We start from the raw sequence: 25,007 nt of genomic DNA on the forward strand, positions 1-25,007 counted from the left end.
TTTTAAATGTAAGAGTCCTTGATTATATTTAGCTGTAAAAATTGTAATGGTAACAATTCAACGATTTATTTTCAGTATTATATATTACTATTCAGTTTGTTTGTTTTTTGTTTTACATAAACAATATACACTAAAATTTACACGTGTATGCCATATTTAATACATGTATAATGTAATATAATATGAATATAGATACAGCGAATTTAGTACGAAATATGCGAAATTAATACTAATATTACAACGCAACATTAACATGCTTTTGGCATGAAATGTTCTAATCATCCAACATAAAGTTAATACTTTTAAATAAAGAAACAAATATGTTTTTAACAGTGCAGCATACGCTACTCAATATTTCTTTTCACATGTTCTAAATATTTGATCACAATTTTCGCGCTCTGCGTAGGTACATAATTTTTAATATGTAAATTATTTATCTAAAAGTATTGTAAAGCTATAACCGATCGCTAATGCGTTGCTCTTCTACGGCGATACACTTGATGGGCTAATTTAGTCTAAAATTTCATTAGTTTGCTCGTCGTTTATCAAGTTTTCTACTACTATGGTGTTCATACTCCTATCTTTGGATATGGAAGACTTTGCTTTAGTTTGTTCTAAGTTACGGCACTGTTTTTTAATCGTTCTAGAAGTTCCTTTTGCGGTTTGCTTATTGCACAAAAATAATTTTGTCGGCAACTTGGACGTTTCCTGTACGTTGGACGATTCTCCTACTTCCGGGCGGGCTTTGTTCACTCTCGTAGAAACTATTTTCAATCTCTTCGCTCCTTGTTTCACGATTGCTGTTTCTTCGTAACTCAACGCCACTTTTGATATTTTGTTTGTTGTCATTGGTTTCTTGGCCTGATATTCTCTAGACTCTCTCATTTGCGATCCCACGGGATCGTTAATGCACCCGAAGCTAGACGTTTTCAAACGATTCTCTGTAGTCTTTAGAAAAGCTTTTACAACGCCCTCTGATCTAATTGCGGGAATTTTGGAATTATTTTCGATGTTGTTAACGCACTGATTCTTTAACGGTCTACGAGTTATAGTTTGTCGAGGTTTCTTGTTACTTTTTATTCGTTTCACTGCTGTGTAAAGAGACGTGCTGCGACGAATCATAGACGATTTTTTAACGAGATTCGTTTCGCTCTTCATCGACTTCTTTGGACCAATCGAGGAATCGCTTATTTGAGGTCTAATCCCTTTTAATTTGTACAAATCTTGAGACACGATATCGTTAGCATCCTGTGAATAAAAGCGCGGTTTTCGATTAGATTTTCGTTCACAATAACATTACTGTCAGGCGAGAAAACAAGCAGATCGTAGCAAACATTCTACATTCACATTACTCAGTACATATTCATTAATTCATCGTCAATGCAGGTGCAGTTTGTGAGAGAGAGATTAATTTCTTCTTAGTTTCTCGTAATTTCGTACTTGGAATTTTCGTCCATAATGTTCGATACAAAAAACGTTTCAATTTCTACTTAAACCTAATATACACATCGATATTTCTTTGAAAGAATTATGTTTAATATGATAGAAATACATGGACTGTATTATAATTTGATGCGACACTGGGACCAAGGATTCACAGGAATAAAATAAAAAGGACGTAAAGAAATTATCACTAAAAATACTGTACATTTATTAAAACGGGACGTGTACGTGTATATGTGTGTATGTGTATCCATTTGCGTGTTATAATAGGATACAATGTAAAATTTGTATACATGAATTTATACATAATACTTTCAATTAATAACAACATTTACATATAAATAATGAAGAGCATGACAATAAATATTGTATTATTTAGAGGTTATATTTTTCACCTGACGATTGCAGTACTCATTATGCTTTGCAATAATAACAGTCCTATATAACAATCCAACATACATTCATATTTATTTATGTAACAGACAGATAGAATACTTCTTTTAAATAGTTAAAAAGTATGTAGAATACTTGATTTCACCAGTCAGACTTTTATAAACATTAAGTGATCAATTTGAAGAACCCATAAATATTGTCATTTGTTCACTTCATGACAAATTAGAATAAAATTTCTAGAAACTTCAACAATGAACTCTGATTTAGAAATCTGCACATCTTTCGTGAATAGACTCCATCACCCAGAGATTAATGGTTTAATCGTCTAAACCACTATTTTTTGCTTTTCGCTAGAGAAAGACATTATTAATTACACACCTGTGTATTCCTCACTGTCACTCACAACCGTGAAATAATTTTTAAGTGCATGGTAATACTACTTTAAGTGCACTTGTCTACTGTCATCAGATTTGTAATGCATTAAAAACTGATTAAGAAACAGTAAATAGACAACAGTAAAGATGTATTATTAGCTACAAGTATAAGTATTAACATAATTAACTCTAATCTAAAATGATTAGATAGATAAAATTTTACAGTCTTTATAACTCGTTTAACATGATTGCATTGTAAAAAAAATTATGCAATAAAATGTTGCAGACATATTATATCTTTGTTATTATAACAAGCCATGTATTTTGCATTTTATATACACTTTGTAATTACGATTAAATCGTCTATATACTAAATCTATGAAAAAGCGAGATGATAAACAGTTTTCTTGTAAACCTTTATACGAAAGTATACCAAATATTATTGTCATGCATACATATATATTAGATGGAAGACCCATTAGTACAGCATAATAAAAATTTCACAAGGTCAATAATAGATACATATATAATAATAGTAACAAATATGTATAAAAGTAATCATAACCTATAAGAATCATAGAATCATTGGTACAAAAATTTTTCATTTACAATAGAATTTGGTAAAAGAATATATCTTTCTTTCAAGAATCAATTTACAATTTAATGAAGCTAAAGAAAGTAATATACAATTTATATGTATATAAATCTCTCTCCCACATTTTTAATTGGCAAGATAAAGTGCAATCTACTTAGGCACTAATGTGTCTTGGTAATTAATAGACGAAAGCATAATAATTTAGTGGTTTTATAAATTAAGAGAGTACACACTGCCTTATGTCAACGGCCGAAACTTCACTCTCAGAATTGACATCAAAATTTACCTTATGTAGAGACTTGCTGAATGGCGTTGAGAGATTGTTCACGTATGCTAATTTTAAATAAGATTTTACACCCCTTAAAGAACGATACTGACTATTTGGCAGTCGACTATTAGGATTGTTATTTGTAAGGTCAAGAATTGAGGGGCCTAACGCTGCTCCAACCTGCAAGTACAGTTAAATACGTAATTATTTATATGATATAAAATAATAATCGAGACATAAAAATTGTTAAGTGTTTCACCGCTTCGAAAACTGCTGGTGTATATTTCGGTGGAACGAATATAGGAGGCATGGTTTTGCTAATACCATCGCGAATCCTTGCAGGCATTGTATTTACCAAACGTCCAGAATTGTAATTACATTCGAGTGTGTAACTATGTATAAGACCAGTTAATTTATATACAGCTACACGTCCTGATCCTTCCCTGGACATACCATCTCTTTTGTCTCTGCACAAATAAATTCATTGTGTAAAATGTAAAAATTCTAATACCTATTTTTATTAATATTTTTTTTTTGTAAACTTACATAATATACATGTTTCTTTCCGTAAAATTACACGAGGTAAAATGAAAATTTGGATTGTTAATTGACATTAATTTTGGTAGAAGCATACACGTTATCGTATCTTCTGGATTTTCGAAGTAATTGCCATACATAAAAACTCCCTTCTTTGAAGCGTGGCCGTGAAGATCGATATATAAATATAATCCAGAGTCTTCTTTAGGTGACTGTCCTATGCCAACAGCTGTATAAGTGTTTTTATCAGATTTTAGTTCTACAGAATTATCGCTTTCTTCTGTATTATTACACAGTCCTTCTCCACCACCTTCACATAATGTTGCATAAATAAATAAAAGAATTTTGGTGATCATGTCGAATAATACAATTCAAAATATCATACCCTGAGGCATGTCATCCAAGTTGCTTTTGAGTAATGCGCATTCCTGAAAAATTTCTGGTTGATCTTTATGTTTTTCATCTAATGTCATAAGTGTTACCTATTGTTAGAATTACTGGTTAGTATGGATTTCCCTAATTTATTATGTTAGGACAACATGTTAGTATATGTTAATGTTTGCTTGCAAATTTTACACACAAATCTGAACAACATGTATAAAATAGAACTATGAAAATTTATTTTTCCTCAATTACCTGTTGAAGCAATCGTGTTGTTGTATCGCGTACAATATTAGCGATTGTACAAGAGGAATCGATAATAGCCAACGTGTTTTCTCCATTTTCATAATTAACACTTGGAACTTCATCCTCTTTAGGTAGTTCATACGTGTGATGATAATATCTTATCAAATTTCTTGCAGCATATATCGTTGGATGATCTTTTATGGAAGGATTAAGGTAGACTCTATTAAGATTAACTCCTCTAGTATCCATTCGATAGTGACCCCTGGCCACACCATCAGGGTTGAGCATTGGTATCAGCTTGAACACATATAGGCGACGGAGATTTGTTGCGATCTGGTCATCACGATTTAGAAGGAAGTTAAGGAAGCCATTGAAAACAAAGCTAGATGGTGTTTCTCCTGGATGGACCCTGGCACTAATAAAAATGACCTGGAAAATATATCTTTATTTGCATATCAAAATAATATTAGCAATTTAATTTTTACAGAAAATTTGAAATTAAACAGCTATATACTTTTTTATTCCAAAATTTAAAAGGTCTCTCCTCATTTTTTTCAGGAAACATATTGTTCAGTCTGTCTTCTCTCTCCGTTGATATGTTGTGAAATGAACTTATCGTTACAATATCCATTCTTCGTCCTTCTAGAGACTTTATTGCACATTCTCGATGATAATAAACATCATCTACACATGTTATAGTTCTCTTTGCTATTCTTGTATCGACTCTTTTTAAATAGTTTTGTAGATCGGTATAAGAAAAAGGATAAGTAAACGCAAAATATGTAATGGCTTTACAATTTTCAGGAGTAAAGTAAAGGAAAGATAGCGTGAAATCACTGCCTTTCTGATCCAGCTGAAATATTTCAAATTTTTATATTTTGAAAGTATGAAAAAAATGTACTATTAAATTATAAAAAATAGTTACAGAATATGTAGGTCTGTCACGAATCCGTTCCCAATGCATGTGACCAGGTACAATTTTAAAAACTGGACACATTCCTTGGCTAAACATTTTAACTTGTTTATTTAAGTTGACTATATTAAATTTGACACAAACTCCTGGAGCACAAGCTTTAACACCAAAGTAAAACCATGTTCTATTGTTGTTCTGAAATGGGGTCCCATGACAATCGTGTTTTGTCCATAAGTTGAACTCATAATCTGTTGTGTCTTCCAAGGATGAGCTTTTGCACGATTTACTTTCTGCTTCGTTCCCATCTAAGGACAATCAAATATTCAACTTGCACTGATGTATTCGATGAAAAATATAGGTCAAGGCATAAATACGATACCTTTTTCAGATGTCTCTGGCACTTTTACCAGTTCAACTCTGGCTAAATTGGCCGAATCAAAATTATCGTAAAATACAAAGCCCCCAGAAGTGAAAGAGTCGGCTGTGTTTGCCATGCTGTGTCAAAGGTCACAAGATCGGGTGTAAAATACTCGTAAGAAATGTTTTACGCGTACGCGAAAAACATGATACTTTTGAAAGTATAAAAATTGGTATTATTTGTATTTTCACTTTCTCCGATGTTGAGCTGAATTTTCTCCGTTTGCAGCATTACTTTCATATTAAAAAGGTCATGTTTGACAGTTACTCTGAAATCGAGATGATTTCTTGTTAGCCTGTACTTTATATTACGAAATAATTAGTGCACTTCAGAATCAAAACGAGCGTTTTTTGACGCGTATTTATGCTTGATTAATATACGCGGAATTATGTTCGCCCAATATTTTCACTAGCACCATTGTTACAGCTGATGCAAACATGTTGGGAGTTCACCATAGCTTTTTGTGTACCTGACCCGATCACTAATTGTGACAGAACGACCAGTGCCACTGTTTGTTAATTTAATCTTTCCTCGAATGTATTTTTAGTGTAATATTAATAGTTATTACATTTATGGGTTACATGACATTCGAGATTACACGAAATTTCGTTCAACTCTCGAAAATGTTACATTTTCATAGAAGACTAAAGTTTGACTGTCTCATCGCGCGTTATATAACTAACATTTTTTATATTTTTTGAATGTTATTTATACCTGAGTTATATGAAAATTATCGGATGTTTTCAAAGTAACAGCGAATGTGTGTTGAAAATATACTAATTAACAATTTAATCTCTCGACGTATGGTCACTCTTTGGTATAATGTAATACTATTTGAAATCAAATATTGTGCCAATTGGTGCATATATAGGCTCGTTGTCTGCTGGGAATCATTAGCATCGGTATAATTTGGCACAATACTCCGAATATTACGTACTCATTTGGATCAGTTGAATGATAAGGCGCGAATTGAAATACCCAATCAAGCACCATGGCCAGGGGTGACTTACAATGAAGCTAACGAAGTTTTAGCGTTAGAGCCCAAGAGCTCTTAAATCGATGTTTTTTTAAATTAATTTTCAATAGTAGAATAAATATACTTTTGAAGTAGAAAATATGCTTTCAAAGTAATTCTTCTCGGGCCTTGATAAGTCTAAGTCTGCCATTGGTTGTAATCGAGCAACTCGCAAATTGTGTGAACGAGATTTTAAGGGAAAAATTTCCCTTCGAAAAATCATTGTTCTTTTACATTTTATCATACGTATCTAAGCTGATTAAACCCGATAACGAAGGTAATAAAAATACTAAAATTAATCGACTGTGCTATCTAAATTATCGATGCAACAGTCGTCGACAAGTGGCGCACTCTGTCTTCAACAAGAGGAGTGTGGGTAAAAATTACGTCAATAGGAGTCGATACGAACATTTCATAGTGCACCTTTACGATCTATCCTACGTGTTTAGTATTCAAACTTTACGATACTTTATCTACGATGGATTGAATACGTCAAAGAAACCAAAATAAACCGAAAGTTGACAAAATATTGTCATTTCGAGTAAATTCAAGCATATATCGTGAGTGACACAACTCAGGTTGGAGTGCTCACGCTTGATGTCAATATTTTGACGTACTTCGTTTTTAATAGTCATTCATCGATGTTTGAACATCATTTACAAATGTAAATTTCTTCCAAGTGTTTCTGCGCGAAAGCCTACGAAAAGGGTTACAGATTTTCGTCACACAGTACGTGTCATCATGGATACGATCTAGCCCACTGTCAATGGCTTGGCTCAGTGTCGTATTCAGATTCTGTGGAGTCCTGGACTACAGACACAGACATTAGGGTGCTAGTAATATATTTCAAAGTTAAACAAAGTTACAAAAATAAATATCTAAAACTTTACTGACGCTAAGAACAGTACACATGCGCGATTTGGAGCCACCCCTGGCACTTCTGGGTGCATTCAGAAGTGCACCGCTTCCTAAGCCGGTTTATGAGCGCTCTGTAAGCGGGTGAACCATTGCTCTCTGCAGCTATTGGCTTTACAAATTTTAGACTCGCCCGCTTACTGAGCGCGCACAAAGCAACTTGGGAAGCATTGGCTTCTGGATGCAGCTAGTGGAGCCCTCGTAGCCCCCAGAGGCTTACTTCGGCCCTGGCTCGGCTCGATTCTGCTACGCACACACGCAAGCTTCTCACAGATGTCCCCATACTCCACCCATGCGAGATTTCCTATCATAAGGCCACGAGCACGCTGTCGCGAGGTTCAGATTGTGCTTCGGAGTAGCTCGAAGCAACACGGAACTTGAGTGACGTTCTGCCTGCTGTTCGCATCGCTTTTTTACTTACGTGGCGAGTACTCAACGTTCAAACAACATGTGCGGTGAGTAAAAACGATCATTACCAAACGTGTACGCGTTCCACGCTATTCCCCGTGGAAATGATCGTGATAGCTGGATGCTTCGTGTGGGAAATTTCGGAGTAGAAAGTGTACGTTTGTGTTCCTGTTAAAGGCCTGACTCTGACAGGTTATCGAGTGCCGCGTGACGTTCTCTGTGTGGTTATACATATGTATATTGACGCGCTACCGGCGCGATACGTTCCCCATCGTTCGTTCGATTTAACATCTGGAACATTTAATAGTCGCGTGGCAATTCGTGCGACGTTGGAAACGGAACGCTCGCTTAAAATTCAAGGCGTTCGTGGGCCCGCGAATTGGGGCTTGTTAACGCGCGCTAATAGCTGGCACGCGTTTCTTTTAACGAGGAATATTTCGCACCGTTTAGAATGCTCCATTACGAAGCGTCGCGTCGATGCAGAGGAACGGGAAGGGGAGTGGTTAAGTTCTTTAAACTTGACAGTTTAAATGCGGTGTATTTTAATTTAGCTGTCATTTTATCTTTATTTTCGTCGTGAAATTTTGTTGCAGATTTATGTTGTGTGTTTGGAACTCCAATAGGCCCAATTGTAAGCTTCTTTAAATGACATTCAGGTTGTCAACTCTAGGCAGCGTGACCAAACTCACGTGGCTGTCATAAAATTCTCCTTATTTGCTTGCAATGTTACGATATATTTATTTATACTATAAATTATGTTTGCAATATAACATTGAGTCAAAGGTCAGTTTCAAATTTTAGTTTCGATTAGAAGGAGTGGGAGGAGGAATGATAACGTTGTAGACTAGATAACTAAATATCGTTTGTCACAAATGTTGGAACAATGAATGACGTCGAAACACTTTTAGAACAATTGAAGTATGGAATTTTGGTGTACAATCAGAGGATCGTAATTATCACAATTATGGCGGGTAAATAGCAAAGTATGAGAGTCGGTCGAGGAATAACGACGATTAAACGATTCGTCTGTTTTACTCGTGGCAGCAGTGAGAATATTAATGTTTAATCTTATCGCGAGACGACGGATACACGTGTGACGCTAATTAAGCAAACGAAATTGTAATTAGGATCATTCGTTTAGGAATTTAGGCGGTCGATTCGAGCAAAGATAACGAGAGAAACATTGCTTATATTTATTCAACTGAATATGTAAATTTTGTTATCGATACACGTGACAGAGTAAACAAAAATTATCGTTTAAAAAAAGAAATATATTCAGCAGAGCGTGTCAGAAGAATGGAAAATTAATAAAACTACAGACTCCACAATATTTTTAGCAATAAAAATAAATATTATTGGTTGATTCATGATTCTCAGCAAATTCAATGACACCTAGCCCCTGGCAATTATTTATAGCGATTAATTATAGCATTCTCCAGTTGCACAGTTGCTCTGCTCTATCTGTAAACCCTTACGACATTGGAATTTCCGTCGTTCAAGTCGTGGAAGAAGCGATTTAGGTTCCATAAAAATTCGTCACGCACTATTCTATAAGGAAATTCATCGAAATGCCATGAAGCTCGGTTACGAAAGCTTTTTGCGTCACTAATTTCTTTCTCATCGTTCCCGCGACGGCGAAAGGCAGACTTCTCCGTGTTCGATTCGAAGAAAAGGAATTCGACGTGCTGGTTACACTTTCCACCACGGCTAAACATCGATTGAATCGGTGTAATCGAGAAGTAGTCGCAACTTGATTACATTTTTCATTGAAAAGCAACAAACCTATCATTTAATTTAGACAAACTTCTTCGTTCAACATATGGAGTACGAATACTTATAGGACTGACTGTATTATTTCGACCAAATTCTGGGCACAAGACGGTCGAATCTCTCGCGACATGTTTATCTTGTTTTCCGTCTGAAGTGGACTTTTTCTATGTAAATGTGGCCAGATAATGCAAAACATTTAATTCGTATCATGGTATATATCATTCCACAAAAAGGCCAGCGTAAAGTTTCAAAAAAAGCAAAATCGTACCTATACTTTTGATCTGTTCCGAGCGCTCCATGCAGCACTCTTGGATTGCCCAATCGAACAGTTTGGTTATTGACACAAGCGTCTATCTATCGATAGGAAGAAATCACACAAAAATGTCCCCTTTTCGAAGACGATCAACATTTCCCTTCCATACGTGCCCATTTCCTTAAGAAAGAATTAATTTGAACAGAAAAACGTCGAAATTCTTGAAACGATCCACTATCGTCATTTATCGGAATACACGCGCGAATTCACTTTTCACGAATAAATATGCACGAGCGTTGCATATTTATGAAGCGGTTGTGTCGTGCACCGTTAGCTTGTGGCATGTATTCAATTACGAGCGAATAATTATCGACGTTACGTTTCATTATTATATTGTTTCACTTAATTCCGTGATGTGCTCGTGATTGTTCCGTGATTCGACCTGTTGAAACGAAGATTGATTTATGCATGAATGATTTTCAGCTTTGTTAATCCATTCTTGGCCGTATTCGAGACTGCCGGTGTCCAGTCTTAACCAGGTTACGCGGTTTGACAACGTTTCGATGGCCAAAGTTGATTCCAGGCACGAACGCGTTTTCCGGACACGTGCACCTCTATCCCTATCCTTCAGGTTTCCCTCGAATGATCAAGACGCGACCATGTCGGTCGACAACCCGCGTGTTTACCTTACGACGCTCGATATCCCCGCCAATACCACAGAAATCCAAGTATCCTTCCAAAAATCAAAAGAATACTGAAGAATATGGAGGACATTTTGGAGGACGTTTTCTTACTATCCTAGCACACGTGTCTTGAACTCTATTCGAAATCGATCTTCTCATAAACGGAGGGATGTAACAAAAAACTGTGTTCCACGTTTCTCGATCCTTTCTTTCGTGGATCAGCTGGCCCCTCAATCGATAACTAATGTCTCTATTGACGCCTAGCCCAACACCGCGAAATAAAGTCCACGTAAAAAAACGTCTAGATTCCAGCGGTTGCAAAACTCAATTTTCAGTGCAGCATTCCGCGGATTAGGGTAAGCATACACAGCCAAACGATACATTCTCGAACGTTAACAGGCCTGCAACATGTTGCAACCGTGTGATTCATCGATCTCTGCAACATTCTCAAAGTTCATCGAAAGTTTATCTGAACGTGGCAGCCAGTGGGGTTGGCCATTTTTTCCCCTGTATGTTCGTCGTGGACACGGTTGAAACGCGCACAGACACACAATACCGTCCTAATCGAGCCGAACTATCGACCGAAGACACGAGTCGACGCCACGAGTGAAAGTTTCCTCGCGGAGAACCTGACGCTGCGGCGCGGCGCGCCACGGCGACGTGAGAGGGTGCAGCGGCCACGGGACAGTTACACGTGACATTTAGACCTGGCGCGCACCGACACAATCATGCGTGCGTCGAGTCATGCAGGACTTGGAGTCCTTTCTCCGAGAGACACTAGTTTGCCTTTACCTTCCTCGAAAAATTCGAGTTGGCCTCGTCGCGCGAACCTGATTTTTGTTTATGTTCTGGCTGGGGAATTTGCGCGACAATTTATGGAATCCACTCGTGAAACGAGAGAGAAGATATCGTTAGGGACACATTTTTTGGAATCTTTTATTCTCTTTAGATTGAACATTTCACTCGTAGGCTTTATAGGCTTGATATCTCGTGTTAGCAATAGAAAAAAAAAAAATATAGATGGTCCATTAAGGAATTCCTCATTTGAGAATCCTTGTTCAGCAGTTTTGGCACTCCTTTCACGTATCGTCGCCTCGTTCTTTCGGATCGTTTTGGAATCGATGTTGTTTCTGGTCCTTTTGCCGTCTCTATTTTCGTCCACGTTCGCAGAATCTCAAGAGCAGCGAGGATATGTGCAAGAATGTTCGGTTTAACCCGTTCACTGGAGACGATTCTCCTCCCACTCGTCATTTTCTTTCTTTTTACATCTTCAGACTCCACTTTGAAATGTAAACCGTTTCTATATCCCATACTGAACGTTGATTGGTAAGTGGAAGAATCGCGTCCTTCGCTGTTTAGCTCGATTAACGAGAAACAACAGACAGGAACGTCGATGCAGGAAGTCGAAACGGCTTTCGAAGAACGAATTTCAGCAACCTTCCTTGCGACATCGATCTTCGTGCGTCGCTACTTTCTTTAATCTAGAGGCTTTCGAGTCGATGGCACTTGGAACCTCGTTGTTTCTAAAAATTGAAAAGTTTCTTCAGAAAGGTCATCTTTTCGGAGCCGTAGAGTTCTTGGGGGGCGAGACGTCGTAAGTGGGGGATAAGAAGATGCCACTTTTATGAAAAGGAAATGCCATTTGTATTCTTATAAAAGTTCGACCTCTCTGAGGTTACAATTTTGGGTTAGTGGGTCGGGGAAGGGCGAGATTGTCCATCGTCAGCAAAGTCGTTCAACTTTGGTTTTCGTGGACACCCAACGCATCTCAATCAGTTCGTATGAATTTCATTGGTAACATGGATACTCTTCTGGTCTCGAAGTTTAGCATGTGTTCATTACATTACTGTGTATCACAAAAGTCAATAAAGAGTAATTACTTACGATCAACAATTTACTTGATTTATTTCGCGATCATTTTACAAGATTCTATGGAAATTTTGTTTGCTAGTTCACCGTGAAATATTTCATTCTACAATTATAAATTTTACCTTTACTTAATCAGTAGCGAGTAGAAACTTTACCTTTTATCCTTATCCCAACGAGAATTTTCCTCATCTCTAAACTTAAGATTACCTGAAATCTATCACTGATAAATTGAATACATACGTAAATAATACATAAATTCTGACATCACTGTCGTAAATTGAAGTACACCTTTCCCAGAACGTTCATTCAGCGATGAGCTTATCAAGAACAGCATACGCTACGATTATGTAGCTGATCGTAGGTCATTCGAGTACGAACGCAAGTCGATTATCAGTCGCTCGAGTCGAAGCGCAATCTTCCGTAAGTATAAATCCGTTCAATCATTAAAGGAGGCCTCGATGATAAGTTATCGTGTTGAAGCTTATCGCTACGCAGGAAATGAACTTTTTGTTTTCGCTAAACCCTTAATGCCCATTTTTCTTTCCCTTGGGTAGGGGTTTAAAGTCCAGGATGCCTCTATCGTCGTGAGGATGATTCGCTTATCAAACAATTGCAGCAGAATCTACGCTCGACGCGATTGTTCGATCGTTTGTTGACTGGTCTCAAATCAAATTACATTCGTTGGACGCGTGGTCACGCGTGAGTATTCTTTTCGCTAGTTGCTTCGACAGTGCGAGTCCTGTATCCTTTAACCTGGAAGGCTTTCGCGAGCTGCTCGTACCCTGGAACAACGATGGGCGGTAGGTTCTGCCAGAGATGGGCTAAATTCTTACGTTCACCACGAGCTTTGAATTAAATATAGACAAGTATAGCAAGCTTCCTGTGTATTACATAATTTAAATAATTTATTTGTGTCTTTGGCACATCGTGCAACGTTAGTCCTGTCATTCTGTTTGCCCAATTCACTAAAAATATTAAATTGGTTTTGACTAGCATAATCACAAGAAGAAGAGTCTCTGTTTAGAAGAAAACAAGAAATTCTACTCAAAGCGAATTTTGAAATTCATTTGAAAAACGTTTGTGTAATGAACATTTTTTCGACCGTCGACTTAGTAAGTATCAAGTAAACAAGAGTCATATTTTTCCTAGATAAGAATAAAGTATGAAATTACACGAAAGTAAACGTGAAAGATGATTTATTGATCACGACTGACAGGCGTACTTGATATAAAAAAAAACTTGTGGAAATCCTTTTATTTCACGCAGATAAATTAAACGCTAACTCGAATAATGCCATCTGAATAATAGATTTCTATATAGGCAGTATGTACTCGTGATTTATGGTTCGAATAAAATTTTGCCCATATCGATCGAGTTACTTCTGTCGAGGGCTCGTTACATCAGACAGTATCGCTCCGTATAAGCATAAAGTTGCAATGTACGAACATAGGAAAATAGGAAGCGTGGAAGATTTATTTTCGAAGCGCGAAATTGTTTGGATACGAAACATGAAGTATGAGACATTCATTGCCTCGATATAAACGGAGTAATTCGAGTTAAGCCTAGCTCGATCGTCATAACCATTAAACAGGATCGTAAAATCATTGGCGATGATAAGGATGAAAAAAATTTGCAACAGAAGGTGACCTAGGCGATCGATAAATCGCGTTGGCGTATTTAACAGTATTTAATTCTGTGCGTTTGTGTTGAATGCTAATTGCTATTTCTTTTGATTTAATCTCCACCTTTTCAGATCGGAAATCTGTCATACATATTGAAATAATCGCAGCCTTTCTATTAATAATGATTCGAGGACAACGTCTCCAACTTGATACTCTTGAATTCCATCGCTTAAAACACCATCACCGATTGTGTGTCCGCAACGACGCGACGGAATACGTCGCGTAACGTTAGACGAGCCTTTCTAGCCGTGGTCCGCTCATTGGTTGCATTGTACCGCGGAAAATTGATACAATATCGACAGCTGGAACGAAAAATCAGCCACGGGACGCGTAGGAACGAAGTGTTCTAACGAGCATTTCGTTCGATTCACACGCATGCAAGCTTTCCCTTTCACCTGTGCACGTGTGTCGCGAATTACCTGTTCCTTGCCAGGCCGATTCGTGTGGGTTCGACTCACGGGCGACGACTTTTTGCATTTTTGTAATGGCTCGCTGGGACCTCGAACGAGTATCGACGTACTCTTTCTCTTTGGGGCGAAATTACGTAAACTGACCTGTTTTTGGAATCATTTTATGTAATAAATTATGTATTAATTACGTGAAAGAAATGGGAATGAAGGGGTACAAAAATGAACATTGTGTATTAGTGCATTGACGAGGGGCTTTAGCGCTTTACGAGGGGGTTTACAATCGACAGCAATCACTATTTATTTATGGACGCTTTGAAAATGTGAAGGTTAACTTCCTCATTTCTAATAGAAGGTTTCCCCTGGCTGAATTCAATAGATTCTCAAATTGTACTACTACCAATCCACCAAATTTAAATACGCTAAAAACGAGAGTTAATAAATTCATTCGAGATCATAGAAATTTATTGAAGGGATGAGCAGCTGAATTCGATCCACGATACATATGTAGGAGGTTCATCGAATATGCATTGCGTTGTGTCGGTCAGGGGTGAAAAAGAACAGAGCGGCTTGTCGATAAATCGAATCGTTTCCACGTTTCAACGTCGACCTTCTAGCGCGAGGAAAAAGTCGCTGAGAAACAGAAAAATATCGTATCGGTTAATCTACCGAAGGTCTGTCGTTTTCTTTCACCTTGCTCGATCGCTAGAAAAAACCAGTAGGAATGATCGATGGCTTGATTTATTCTTAAGCAGCAGGAGATCTATTATACTTCCACTGGAATATATTATGCCTGATGTAGATTGATCATCTTCGAATGCAAAGGCATTGGCCACTTTAAATTAAACATTCTTTCTATTTTAATATTTTCGATTTCAATATTTGGTTGTCTCCGAGGAAACAAGAGACAATAGTCCATGTTCAGCTTTCACTTAAGACATTTTCCAGGTCTAGAAGTCAGAGACTTTCTACCACCTCCACTCGTTTCCTCGGTGCACCACCTACGAAATATCGACCAATAACAACACAGATTCCTGACATTCCATTCTACCAATGACAAAATATTAACGTCTACGTCTAACCATATCTTTGGAAGAATTAGTTGACATTCACAACTCCGACCGAAAAGTGCATTTATCACTCTCGAATTATTATATCATTAAGCACAACGTAGACTAGACTAGAAAGATGGACGGAGGTATCAAGAAACCTCCGAGCAATTCTAGCATTTAAGTTCCGAGCAATCTGTGTATACTCAAGGCGAATTATTCTCTGTTTTACAGGAATTTTCGCATATCTGAATTACCTGACGCCAAAGACCAGGAAGGAGATTCTGGAGCTCTTGGTTGGCGGGTTGAAGAGATTGGAGTATCGAGGCTACGATTCGGCAGGTGAGTACCAGATGAAATCTTTCCTTTATCTTTGACAAAAAAAAAAAAAAAAAAAAAAAACACCTGTGATGTTTTTCGCAATTATCTGGCTGTCAAAAAAGGGGGGAAAAACATGGCGAACGCGACCAGCATTTCTTAGGCGCTTCATTTGGTTTCAGGTGTCGCCCTTGATAGCGCCGATGGCAAGGATATCGCGATTATTAAGAAGCAGGGAAAAGTCAAGGCTCTCGAGGAAGAAATCTTTCAGCGTAAGCGTACAATTTAATAATTTTTATAATACATAATATAATTTCAATATCAATTTCAACGGTCCTTGTTACCATAGTATATTAATTCTGGTTCCAGATACCGAACTCGACTTCGAAGCGAAGACATTGAGCCACGTAGGCATCGCGCACACGCGCTGGGCGACTCACGGTGTGCCCTCGGAAGTGAATTCCCACCCTCAGCGGTCAGACAAGGAGCACGCGTTTCTGGTGGTGCACAATGGTGAGAATAGCCACGGGACTTGGATGTATTTTCATCCTTTCTCAACTCGAAACTAAATATTCAAAGTCTCTATATGCGATTCCGATAGCAGCCTCCCTACCATCATTAGTCCGTTAATGTCTCAACTCACTGCTCCAATCGAATTCACATTAAAAGAAATACCAACAACTACATCTTACTAACACTCGTGACAAATTATTTCAACACCTGTCGATAGCTCAACGCAACGCTTAGGTATCGTTGTTAACGAGCCATTAGTCCTCATCGCTAATCGACGACGAATATCGCAACTGCGCGACCACATAATCGTTCCTCTGATGCCGGATTCTCTGTTAAGGTATCGTGACCAACTACAAGGAAGTGAAGACGCTGCTGCAGCATCGGGGGCACGTCTTCGAAAGCGACACCGACACGGAAGTCATTGCGAAACTCATTCACCATCTCTGGGTCCAACATCCGGGTTACTCGTTCCGCGAGCTCGTCGAGCAAGTGGTCCAACAATTGGTGAGCGTTACTTTGAATAACAATGCCGTTGAACAAGAATACAACGTGGCGGAATGGGGCGAGGGGGGCGGGTCGAACGCAAGATGTTAGACGAGTCTATGTGTCTATGCGTCTGGTGTTAGGCACGTTTAATTTTATTTTATAGGAAGGCGCATTTGCTCTCTGCTTCAAGAGCAAGTACTTCCCAGGCGAGTGCGTGGCGACGCGACGAGGATCGCCTCTGCTCGTCGGTATTAAAACGAAAACTAGACTGGCCACCGATCACGTTCCCATCCTATATGGCAAAGGTACGTCGTTCAATTCAGTTCAGTAGTTCAATAGTTCGTCGACGCCAGTTTCGATAGCGCCAATTAACGAGTGGCGGAGAAAGGTATAAATTGGTGAACTTTCGGAGAGATCACAAGGCTATTTCCGGTCACTCTGACTGTCCAGGGCTGAGATTAATAATGCTACCAAGGGTATCGCTTCTACACTTCTTTAAAGGGCAAAGGCATAGCAATTATGACACATGGTCGATAGATGATACCCCATTTCTCCTTCCAAGGAGGTTGGTATGGCAATTTGGCAGGAATGCGCAACAGTACTTATGGTTTTCCATGTGTCAATGGCGAGAATTAATTGCGAACGATTAACTAGCATGCGTCTCTACCGCAATCTTGAGTTGTAGCTAATTATAGAATAGTTTATGTTTTGTGATTATTTTTAAAGTAACATGTTACATTCCTATCCTGTGTTCTACGGTGTTCTGATAGTGAATTGGGCCTAAACGTAAGAAATTCCTGTAAATTAAGTTAAAGTAATTAACAAAATGGTACTACTACACCAAGTATCTTGTTTACGCCAGAAGTGTATTTTCCGAGAGTTGCGTACTATACTTTGTCCCGTAACTGTTTCAATAGAGTGACTAATGTTTATCCTTAAAAAAAAATGAATAATTTATTTTGTGATTCCCAGCACGTTGTCAGTACAGGTAGCACGTATATTATTAAATGTAAAATAGTGTCGTCATATTCCTTAATTTAAGTTTTATCTGTTATCTATTTCTTCAAATGTTAACAATGAATTGCTGCATGTAATTTTCCTTGGCGATTCAGTTTAAGATAGATACTACATGATATTTCTTTTGCATGATCACCTACCGGTTATGTTCTTCTTCGACTTTTCGTCTCGACAGATGAACTTCCACGTGTAAACAAAGGTATATACAGTACTCTACACTTATCTGTCTTCTCGACACTGGACCTTTCGTTCAAGCAATTCGCTTTATTATCAAACATTTTCGTTACCAAAGTAAACTATACTTTCAGTGGTTTGACGGAAGGTCCAGCATTCCTAAAACGCATGCAAACCAATTTCGCTTTGTACTTCTGATGTGCGTTTTATGTAAATCATTTTTTTGTTCGCTACGATTTTATTTATCGGTAAAACATATATGTCCAAGTCTGGCAACTAAATTATTGTCTTCTACTTCAAGTAACAAAATAACAAAATAACATTGGCTTTCTCTAGTCGACTCAATTGGATTCACGTGAATATTTACATTGTCACGAAAATATGTACCGTAACAATCTTAATTATCTATACAATCGCTTCGAATCACGACAGATTATTAAAATTCAGTCGTCTCGCTTTCCAATCTCCGACTAAAATTTATCGCGTTCGTAGCTTTGTGATTGTTATCGTGTACACCGATTTGCGAAAAGATGTTTTCTCGCCATCTAGTAAAAATCGTGAGACCGAATGGAAAGCATCTTTTCCCAAACACTTTGGAATTTGTATCGCCGTCGTCATTTGCGTTACTTGTTTTGCTAATTATTTTGTTTTCTTTCTCGTCTCTCCCACCCTTCGCATCCAAATTTGAGCAGAAGGTGAAGCACCGACTAAAGGTAATACTTTACATTCGTATACGTTTCCTTTCGCTTGCGTTCCGCGCATGGAGTTTCACGCTTATCCGCCTGTTTCGTTTTTCAATTTTACACACTGATCGCTTGGGGTTGGATCGCACCGTCACATGGGTGGTTTTTAAGAAGAGCACGTGTCTGGTCTATTGCCACGCTTTCAGTACGTATACAAGATGCGTTCTCTTTTCAGCGTGAGGGCACACGTTCCAGGATGGCACAGGGCATAATCTCTAACACACCACTCAGAAACAGTTTTTCTTTCCTTTTCTTTTTCAAACAGGTGTTCCTTCATTTGGACGTCATTCAGCTTTCTTCGTGAAGGTACAGAATGAAAATTTGACGTCAATTGGGTTTTAGGAAGGAACCTTGTCGAGGTGCACAAGAAGTGAACAGAAACATCAACTTTTAATGATAGGATGTATGATTGGATAGGTTCTTTTGATTAATATTTTTTGGACTATGTTTATACTGCCATTCGCAATTACCGTTCATTATATAAAAATGAAATTTGGAGTATATGTGCATGTACCATCATTTAGAATTGTCTTTTCTTTTGGACCATATCAAGGTCTAAAGGACAAGTAAAACATTGAATTTTCGATTTTTGCTATACGAAGTAACCAAAGGACACAGTAACAAAGATTTTCCCTCGAATGGTTCTTCTTTAGAGAGGTTACTCGCGATAGCGTCGAGGCTGTTCTTAACGTCGACCGCCTATTTTCAATAAGACCTCATTATACTCGTTAACAATCGTACCTCCTGATCGCTTTGTCTACTATTGTCATCACGGCCATTTAATTTATACGCCGCTCTCGTTTGCCGTCATTACACGAATGTTTAACTTATGTAACGTCGTCTTTCGATGCAGTCCCTCTGGTGCAACAGACATTGATTAATCATTTAGCTATTATTTAACGCGAGCGTACCTACGAACATTACTTATCACGTTCTTTAGCTAATTTGGTGCGGGGCTTGTAAATACTGAAAAAAAAAAGACACGACACGAAGCGATGAATATCGTTTCATCTTCTTCGTACCCTTTTGGTGCATTGGCCATACCTCTTATCCAACGAGCCTACAGTTTTGTACATAAGTTTGTATTTTTTACTCGGACACAAGTTTGTATGTATACGAATTTATGGTTGACGATTTGTCAGTCTCCTACAAGCTATTCTTCCAAGCTTCCACTCTCTGCTTCCGATCTTTGGAACCCATCAATGGAAACGTTTCAATGTTGATTCTCGAACAGAAGATCGAAGCTTGAAATAAATAATTGTTTTCAGACTGCGAAATCATCATTCCCCAATTTGTATTTTCCCATTCAACTTCGAAATCTTTCGAATCGAGTCCAGTGAATGAAAGTATTGAATAATTTGGTGAAAACTGCGCTTGGTGTGCATCTTATCGAATCTACGAGTTTGTAATATATCTATGCTACGAGGCAACGGTCGACAACTGTCGAACAACTGTTGGAAAATTTATTTTCAAGCTGGAAACGATAGCGAAACGTTTAATTCGCGTATTGGCTTCATCCAAGGGTCACAGGTTATCGACCACTGCTGCAAAGTATAGATATATTCGATGTACGCTCTTCGATAGAGCCAGAGAATTAATTTATCATTTTTGGCAGACCATCGTCCACACGGTCGCACCGCTGAACTTCCGGTGATGCCTCGCAGCGATAGCACATCCGAGTTTCAACCCCTGGAGGACAAAGAAGTCGAGTACTTCTTCGCTTCTGACGCTAGCGCTGTCATCGAGCACACGAATCGCGTTATATTTTTGGAGGTAAGACTCTTTTACTCAATTTTTAATTTAGAAGAACAAAATGTTAGAGAACTATTCTCAGTAACTGCAATTGCTATTAATGCTCAGAATGCATATTCATCAACGATATCCTTCGATTTCAGGATGACGATGTGGCTGCAGTCAAAGATGGTGCTCTCAGTATCCACCGTCTTCGTCGATGCATGGATGATCCCCATGCTAGGGAGATTACCACCCTGAAGATCGAGATCCAACAGATCATGAAGGGCAACTACGAGTACTTTATGCAGAAAGAAATCTTCGAACAGCCTGAGTCAGTAGTAAACACGATGAGAGGGCGTTTGAACTTCCAGGACAACTCTGTCACCTTGGGAGGCATCAAGGCAAGTCTCAATCAGTTTGGCCATCCTCATTTATTTAGATGAATCAGTCTAATAGACTGTTCTGTTCTGTCTGTTATCAGGACTACATTCCCGAGATCAAAAGGTGCAGACGTCTGATGCTCATCGGCTGTGGGACGAGTTATCATTCCGCCATCGCCACCAGGCAGCTCTTGGAAGAACTCACCGAGCTGCCAGTTATGGTCGAGTTGGCGTCTGATTTCTTGGACAGAAATACTCCAGTATTCAGGGATGACGTGTGTTTCTTCATCTCACAGTCAGGTAAGTTCAAAAGGCAAGAGAAATTATTCCTTACTGTACCTTACCTAAACTGTATTATTAAATTCACTTGACAGGCGAGACAGCAGACACGCTGATGGCCCTGCGCTACTGCAAAGGTCGCGGAGCCCTGATCGTCGGGATCACCAACACCGTGGGCAGCAGCATCTGTCGCGAGTCACACTGTGGCGTTCACATAAACGCTGGCCCTGAGATTGGGGTGGCCAGTACCAAGGCCTACACTTCCCAGTTCATCTCTCTCGTAATGTTCGCTCTGGTCATGAGCGAGGATAGAATCTCCCTTGGCACCAGACGCCAGCAGGTATTCTCATCGCCCCTCTCAATCGCTTTGACAAAAACTAAGATTGGAATAAGAATGATAACGCAAGTCCTCTTTTCAACAGATCATCGAAGGATTGAAGAACTTGGACAATCTGATCCGTCAGGTTTTGCAGCTCGACAACAAAGTGAAAGAACTGGCCAAGTCTCTGTTCCAACATAAGTCTCTATTGATTATGGGCAGAGGATACAACTTCGCCACATGTATGGAAGGCGCTCTGGTAAGTTGCCAGCGATTCAAGAATCGTTGATACCGTTCTAGCCACTCTCTCGCACTGGCGTAACGTTTCGAATCATCTCAAACGTGACGTGGCTTATTAATTTAGTCCGTTGTTCGTCTGTTTCTTTGCAGAAAGTTAAAGAGTTGACCTACATGCATAGCGAAGGCATCATGGCTGGCGAATTAAAACACGGCCCGTTGGCACTCGTCGACGACTCCATGCCCGTGATAATGATCGTTATGAGGGATCCTGTTTACACGGTAAATTGGAATGGTTGATACTAAACAGAGCTAGTCAGTCTTATAAGTATTCGTACCTTATAATGAAAAATTTATTTGAAGAATAACTTTTTCTCTTGCAATGCCAGCTATTGCATAGTATCAATCACGAAGAAGTTTATCGTGTACAGACGTCATGCTATAATTATTTGTTTCAGAAATGCATGAACGCGTTGCAACAGGTAACCGCGCGCGATGGCAAACCGATCCTCATCTGCGAGGAAGGTGACGAGGAGACCAAATCGTTCGCGGACAAGGTCCTCGAGGTGCCCAAGACAGTCGATTGTTTACAAGGAGTTCTCACAGTCATTCCCATGCAACTGTTGTCTTTTCATATCGCAGTTCTCCGCGGTTGCAACGTTGATTGTCCCAGAAATCTGGCGAAATCGGTCACGACCGAGTAAAGTCTTATCGACACGGAACGTCGATGATTTATTTCGAGCACAGCATATTCAGTGTGTTCAGTTGTTTTACGTGATATCGTAGACTTCATTAAAAACTCAGAGAGCAATAAAGAGAGTGAAAGGGAGAGAGTGAGAGATTGAAAAAGAAAGGGGACGAATTAAAAAATACGTCATGATGTTCTCGCGATGACGGTGAATTCGTGAAACTTATCATCGACAAATGCGTTTCAAAGTACTTAGCAATTATAGACTCGTATCTGTATTAGAGTACGAACGTGATTCGAAACGAATGTTCCTTATGTTCGTACGTGTATTACGCAGTTCTTAGAGTTAATACTTTGCACCATTTTTAGCATTTATATTTAGTTTTACGATAAGGGATTAGTATTCCGTTAGAGAGCAACGAAGACGTACCTTGCTCGGAGAGAATAAAAGATTTCCCAACGAATGATTCCAATGCATTTAACGGTTGTTCATATTCGTATTAATTAAAAAAAAACGGGACTGGTGATGCGACGCTTTTCAAATTACAAACGTGATTCTACTTTACGAAGCTGTCGATAACGCAATTATGAGATTTACATTATTATAGAGAGTGTATGTGCAAGTGTGTGTGCGCATGCGAATGTGTGTATATCATAGATCGAACGGAGAATTAGTAATCGAGAACGATGGTTTATTTCTATGGGTGAACGTCATCCTTTTACTTTTATGAAGTAACGATTCTATGCTTTTGAAAACTTGTATTTTGTACAGTATTTTAGAGAAACAACCGAAATTTGATACTTTCCTTTTACTTTGTTACGAGAAACAGTTGTACTACGAGATAAGCTAATATTGTTACCGATACGGTATAAACATGTTCAAATTTCAAGATTATATAAACACGAACTTATAAAGGAAAATTTGGAATTCGTCAAGTGATACACCCTATCTCTGCTTCTTACACCTAAAAACGCTTTTTTGTTTATTCTGCAGTAGACTAATGTGATCCAAGAAGAGATATACATACGTACAACGTTTGCACAATTTAATCAATGTGTTGCAGGAACCACGATTTATAGAAAGAAAAATATTGATGTATTCCTGACCTCTCTTAATTTTGAAAATTAATGACAAAATAATATAAAAGCCTGGTATGTTTGCTATAGTTGCTATAGGTTGAAATAGACCCAGTAAACTCGCACTCATCGCTCATACACTGTTCGCCTTTTAATTTCTCGAGATCTATGCTCAGTGTATCGTTCTAATTGGACGCGAGCCAGAAAGCCGATCGAAGTGATACCGAAGCTCCGCTCGGCGTATGCGCCAGTAGTAAATCTCGTGTTTATGTCGGACATGCGGAATCGAGTTAGTACACGGTATCCCATCTAACCAGGGACGATCTGCGACTCCTTTCAGTGGTCGAGGTCGCGAGGCAGCAACTCCGATACCTTTCTTACAAGTACACGACTAGCTTTGATTCCTATACACACACGTCTTACTAACGAACCTACAAACAGTCTCAAGACATATTACCCTTCTCCCGTCTCTCTCTCCACCTTCTCTTCTCCTTTTCATACATCTAAAGATAATTATCTGTGGACAAAGACCACTTGTGTCAAGTTCAAGAAAAGAATTTCCACGTCCTCTTGATAATTCATCCAAAAATAAGAAAAGAGAGTAAAGCAAAAGTAAGGCCGATAAAAAAAGACCAAGCAATAGAAGGGAAAGGAAAATTGCACTCTGAAGCGTGATCTTTGAAAAGTTTAGCCGCGTGATCGAGCGTAATTCCAGGTGCTAAATTTAAATGCGTTGCCTCGATCCCCCCGGGTTATTTCGCGCAGGTTGGCTGCGTTCGAAGGGGTGGCGAAGCGCCATCATCGTCACCCCTGCGTTTGTAGATTGTATTGTAGAAATGATTCAGGTCTGAGGGGTACCACAGGGAGAAAAAGGGGGTCTGCTTCTTAACGCCACCTGCTAGGTATAACGTCATGTACACATTCGTGTATGTTTATATCTTGAGTTCAAGTAGGTTCAATTATTAATCCAATTAGGCAAAATTAATTGGGTTATTGTTGTTTAAAAGGTTGGTACTCTAACATAACAAAAATGATGACTTTCTACCTAGAGTTATAAATGATTCGATAGAAAGGCACAGAATTAATTCCTTCACCCGATAAACTAATTTTGTATAATTCTTGTACCAAACTTGATCAAAGTACGTTAGGTTAACTTAACTCACCATTTCTCGTTCTCATTGAATAATTCAGATAGCCACCAAAAGGGTTGATTCGGTAAAGAAAACTTTCTTGAAATCCTTCTTCCCTAATAAATGCAAAAGTAAAAGAGCCTCCAACGAAAATTTCGTAGTTTACGATTGAATATCTGACTCGTCTAAACAAGCCCTAAAATGTGTAAGAGCAGCGGGCGAACACCCTCCGTAGGGCGGCGCAGTCGATCGCCGCCATTGCCGGGTGGTCTCCAAGACCGTCTGCGCCATCG

At 38.7% G+C, this 25,007-nt stretch overlaps 2 protein-coding genes across 8 annotated transcripts; one reads left to right on the forward strand and one right to left on the reverse strand.

Moving 5' to 3' along the window:
• LOC128889648 (cytosolic carboxypeptidase-like protein 5) lies at positions 1 to 24,899 on the reverse strand. 4 transcript variants are annotated; one of them, XM_054147428.1, is made up of 10 exons: positions 24,748 to 24,899; positions 5,530 to 5,836; positions 5,163 to 5,455; positions 4,752 to 5,090; positions 4,247 to 4,666; positions 3,996 to 4,092; positions 3,620 to 3,920; positions 3,333 to 3,540; positions 3,092 to 3,253; positions 1 to 1,248 (listed from the first exon to the last, which is right to left on the reverse strand). In XM_054147428.1, exons 2-10 carry the CDS (start codon positions 5,642 to 5,644, stop codon positions 511 to 513), a joined length of 2,673 nt encoding a protein of 890 aa, XP_054003403.1. In that variant the 5' UTR covers positions 5,645 to 5,836; positions 24,748 to 24,899; the 3' UTR covers positions 1 to 510. The 4 variants fall into 4 exon arrangements, with proteins under 4 accessions (XP_054003403.1, XP_054003402.1, XP_054003401.1 ...); XM_054147427.1 differs by lacking the exon at positions 24,748 to 24,899 and adding an exon at positions 6,283 to 6,430; XM_054147426.1 differs by lacking the exon at positions 24,748 to 24,899 and having other exon boundaries at positions 5,530 to 6,244.
• Positions 7,066 to 23,428, forward strand: LOC128889649 (glutamine--fructose-6-phosphate aminotransferase [isomerizing] 2-like). Of its 4 annotated transcripts, XM_054147430.1 has the most exons (15): positions 7,066 to 7,953; positions 15,854 to 15,961; positions 16,120 to 16,209; positions 16,307 to 16,450; positions 16,788 to 16,954; positions 17,100 to 17,241; positions 18,129 to 18,152; positions 18,820 to 18,840; positions 20,486 to 20,643; positions 20,766 to 21,005; positions 21,086 to 21,284; positions 21,359 to 21,603; positions 21,686 to 21,841; positions 21,973 to 22,101; positions 22,278 to 23,428. In XM_054147430.1, the coding sequence occupies exons 1-15, from the start codon at positions 7,947 to 7,949 to the stop codon at positions 22,521 to 22,523; spliced, it is 2,076 nt and encodes a 691-aa protein (XP_054003405.1). In that variant the 5' UTR covers positions 7,066 to 7,946; the 3' UTR covers positions 22,524 to 23,428. The 4 variants fall into 4 exon arrangements, with proteins under 4 accessions (XP_054003405.1, XP_054003406.1, XP_054003407.1 ...); XM_054147431.1 differs by lacking the exon at positions 18,820 to 18,840 and having other exon boundaries at positions 7,068 to 7,953; XM_054147432.1 differs by lacking the exons at positions 18,129 to 18,152; positions 18,820 to 18,840 and having other exon boundaries at positions 7,071 to 7,953.
• Positions 24,900 to 25,007: the final 108 nt, after the last annotated feature.

The sequence above is a fragment of the Hylaeus anthracinus genome, unplaced genomic scaffold (genome assembly GCF_026225885.1).
Source record: "Hylaeus anthracinus isolate JK02 unplaced genomic scaffold, UHH_iyHylAnth1.0_haploid 11997, whole genome shotgun sequence".
NCBI classification, from domain to species: domain Eukaryota; kingdom Metazoa; phylum Arthropoda; class Insecta; order Hymenoptera; family Colletidae; genus Hylaeus; species Hylaeus anthracinus.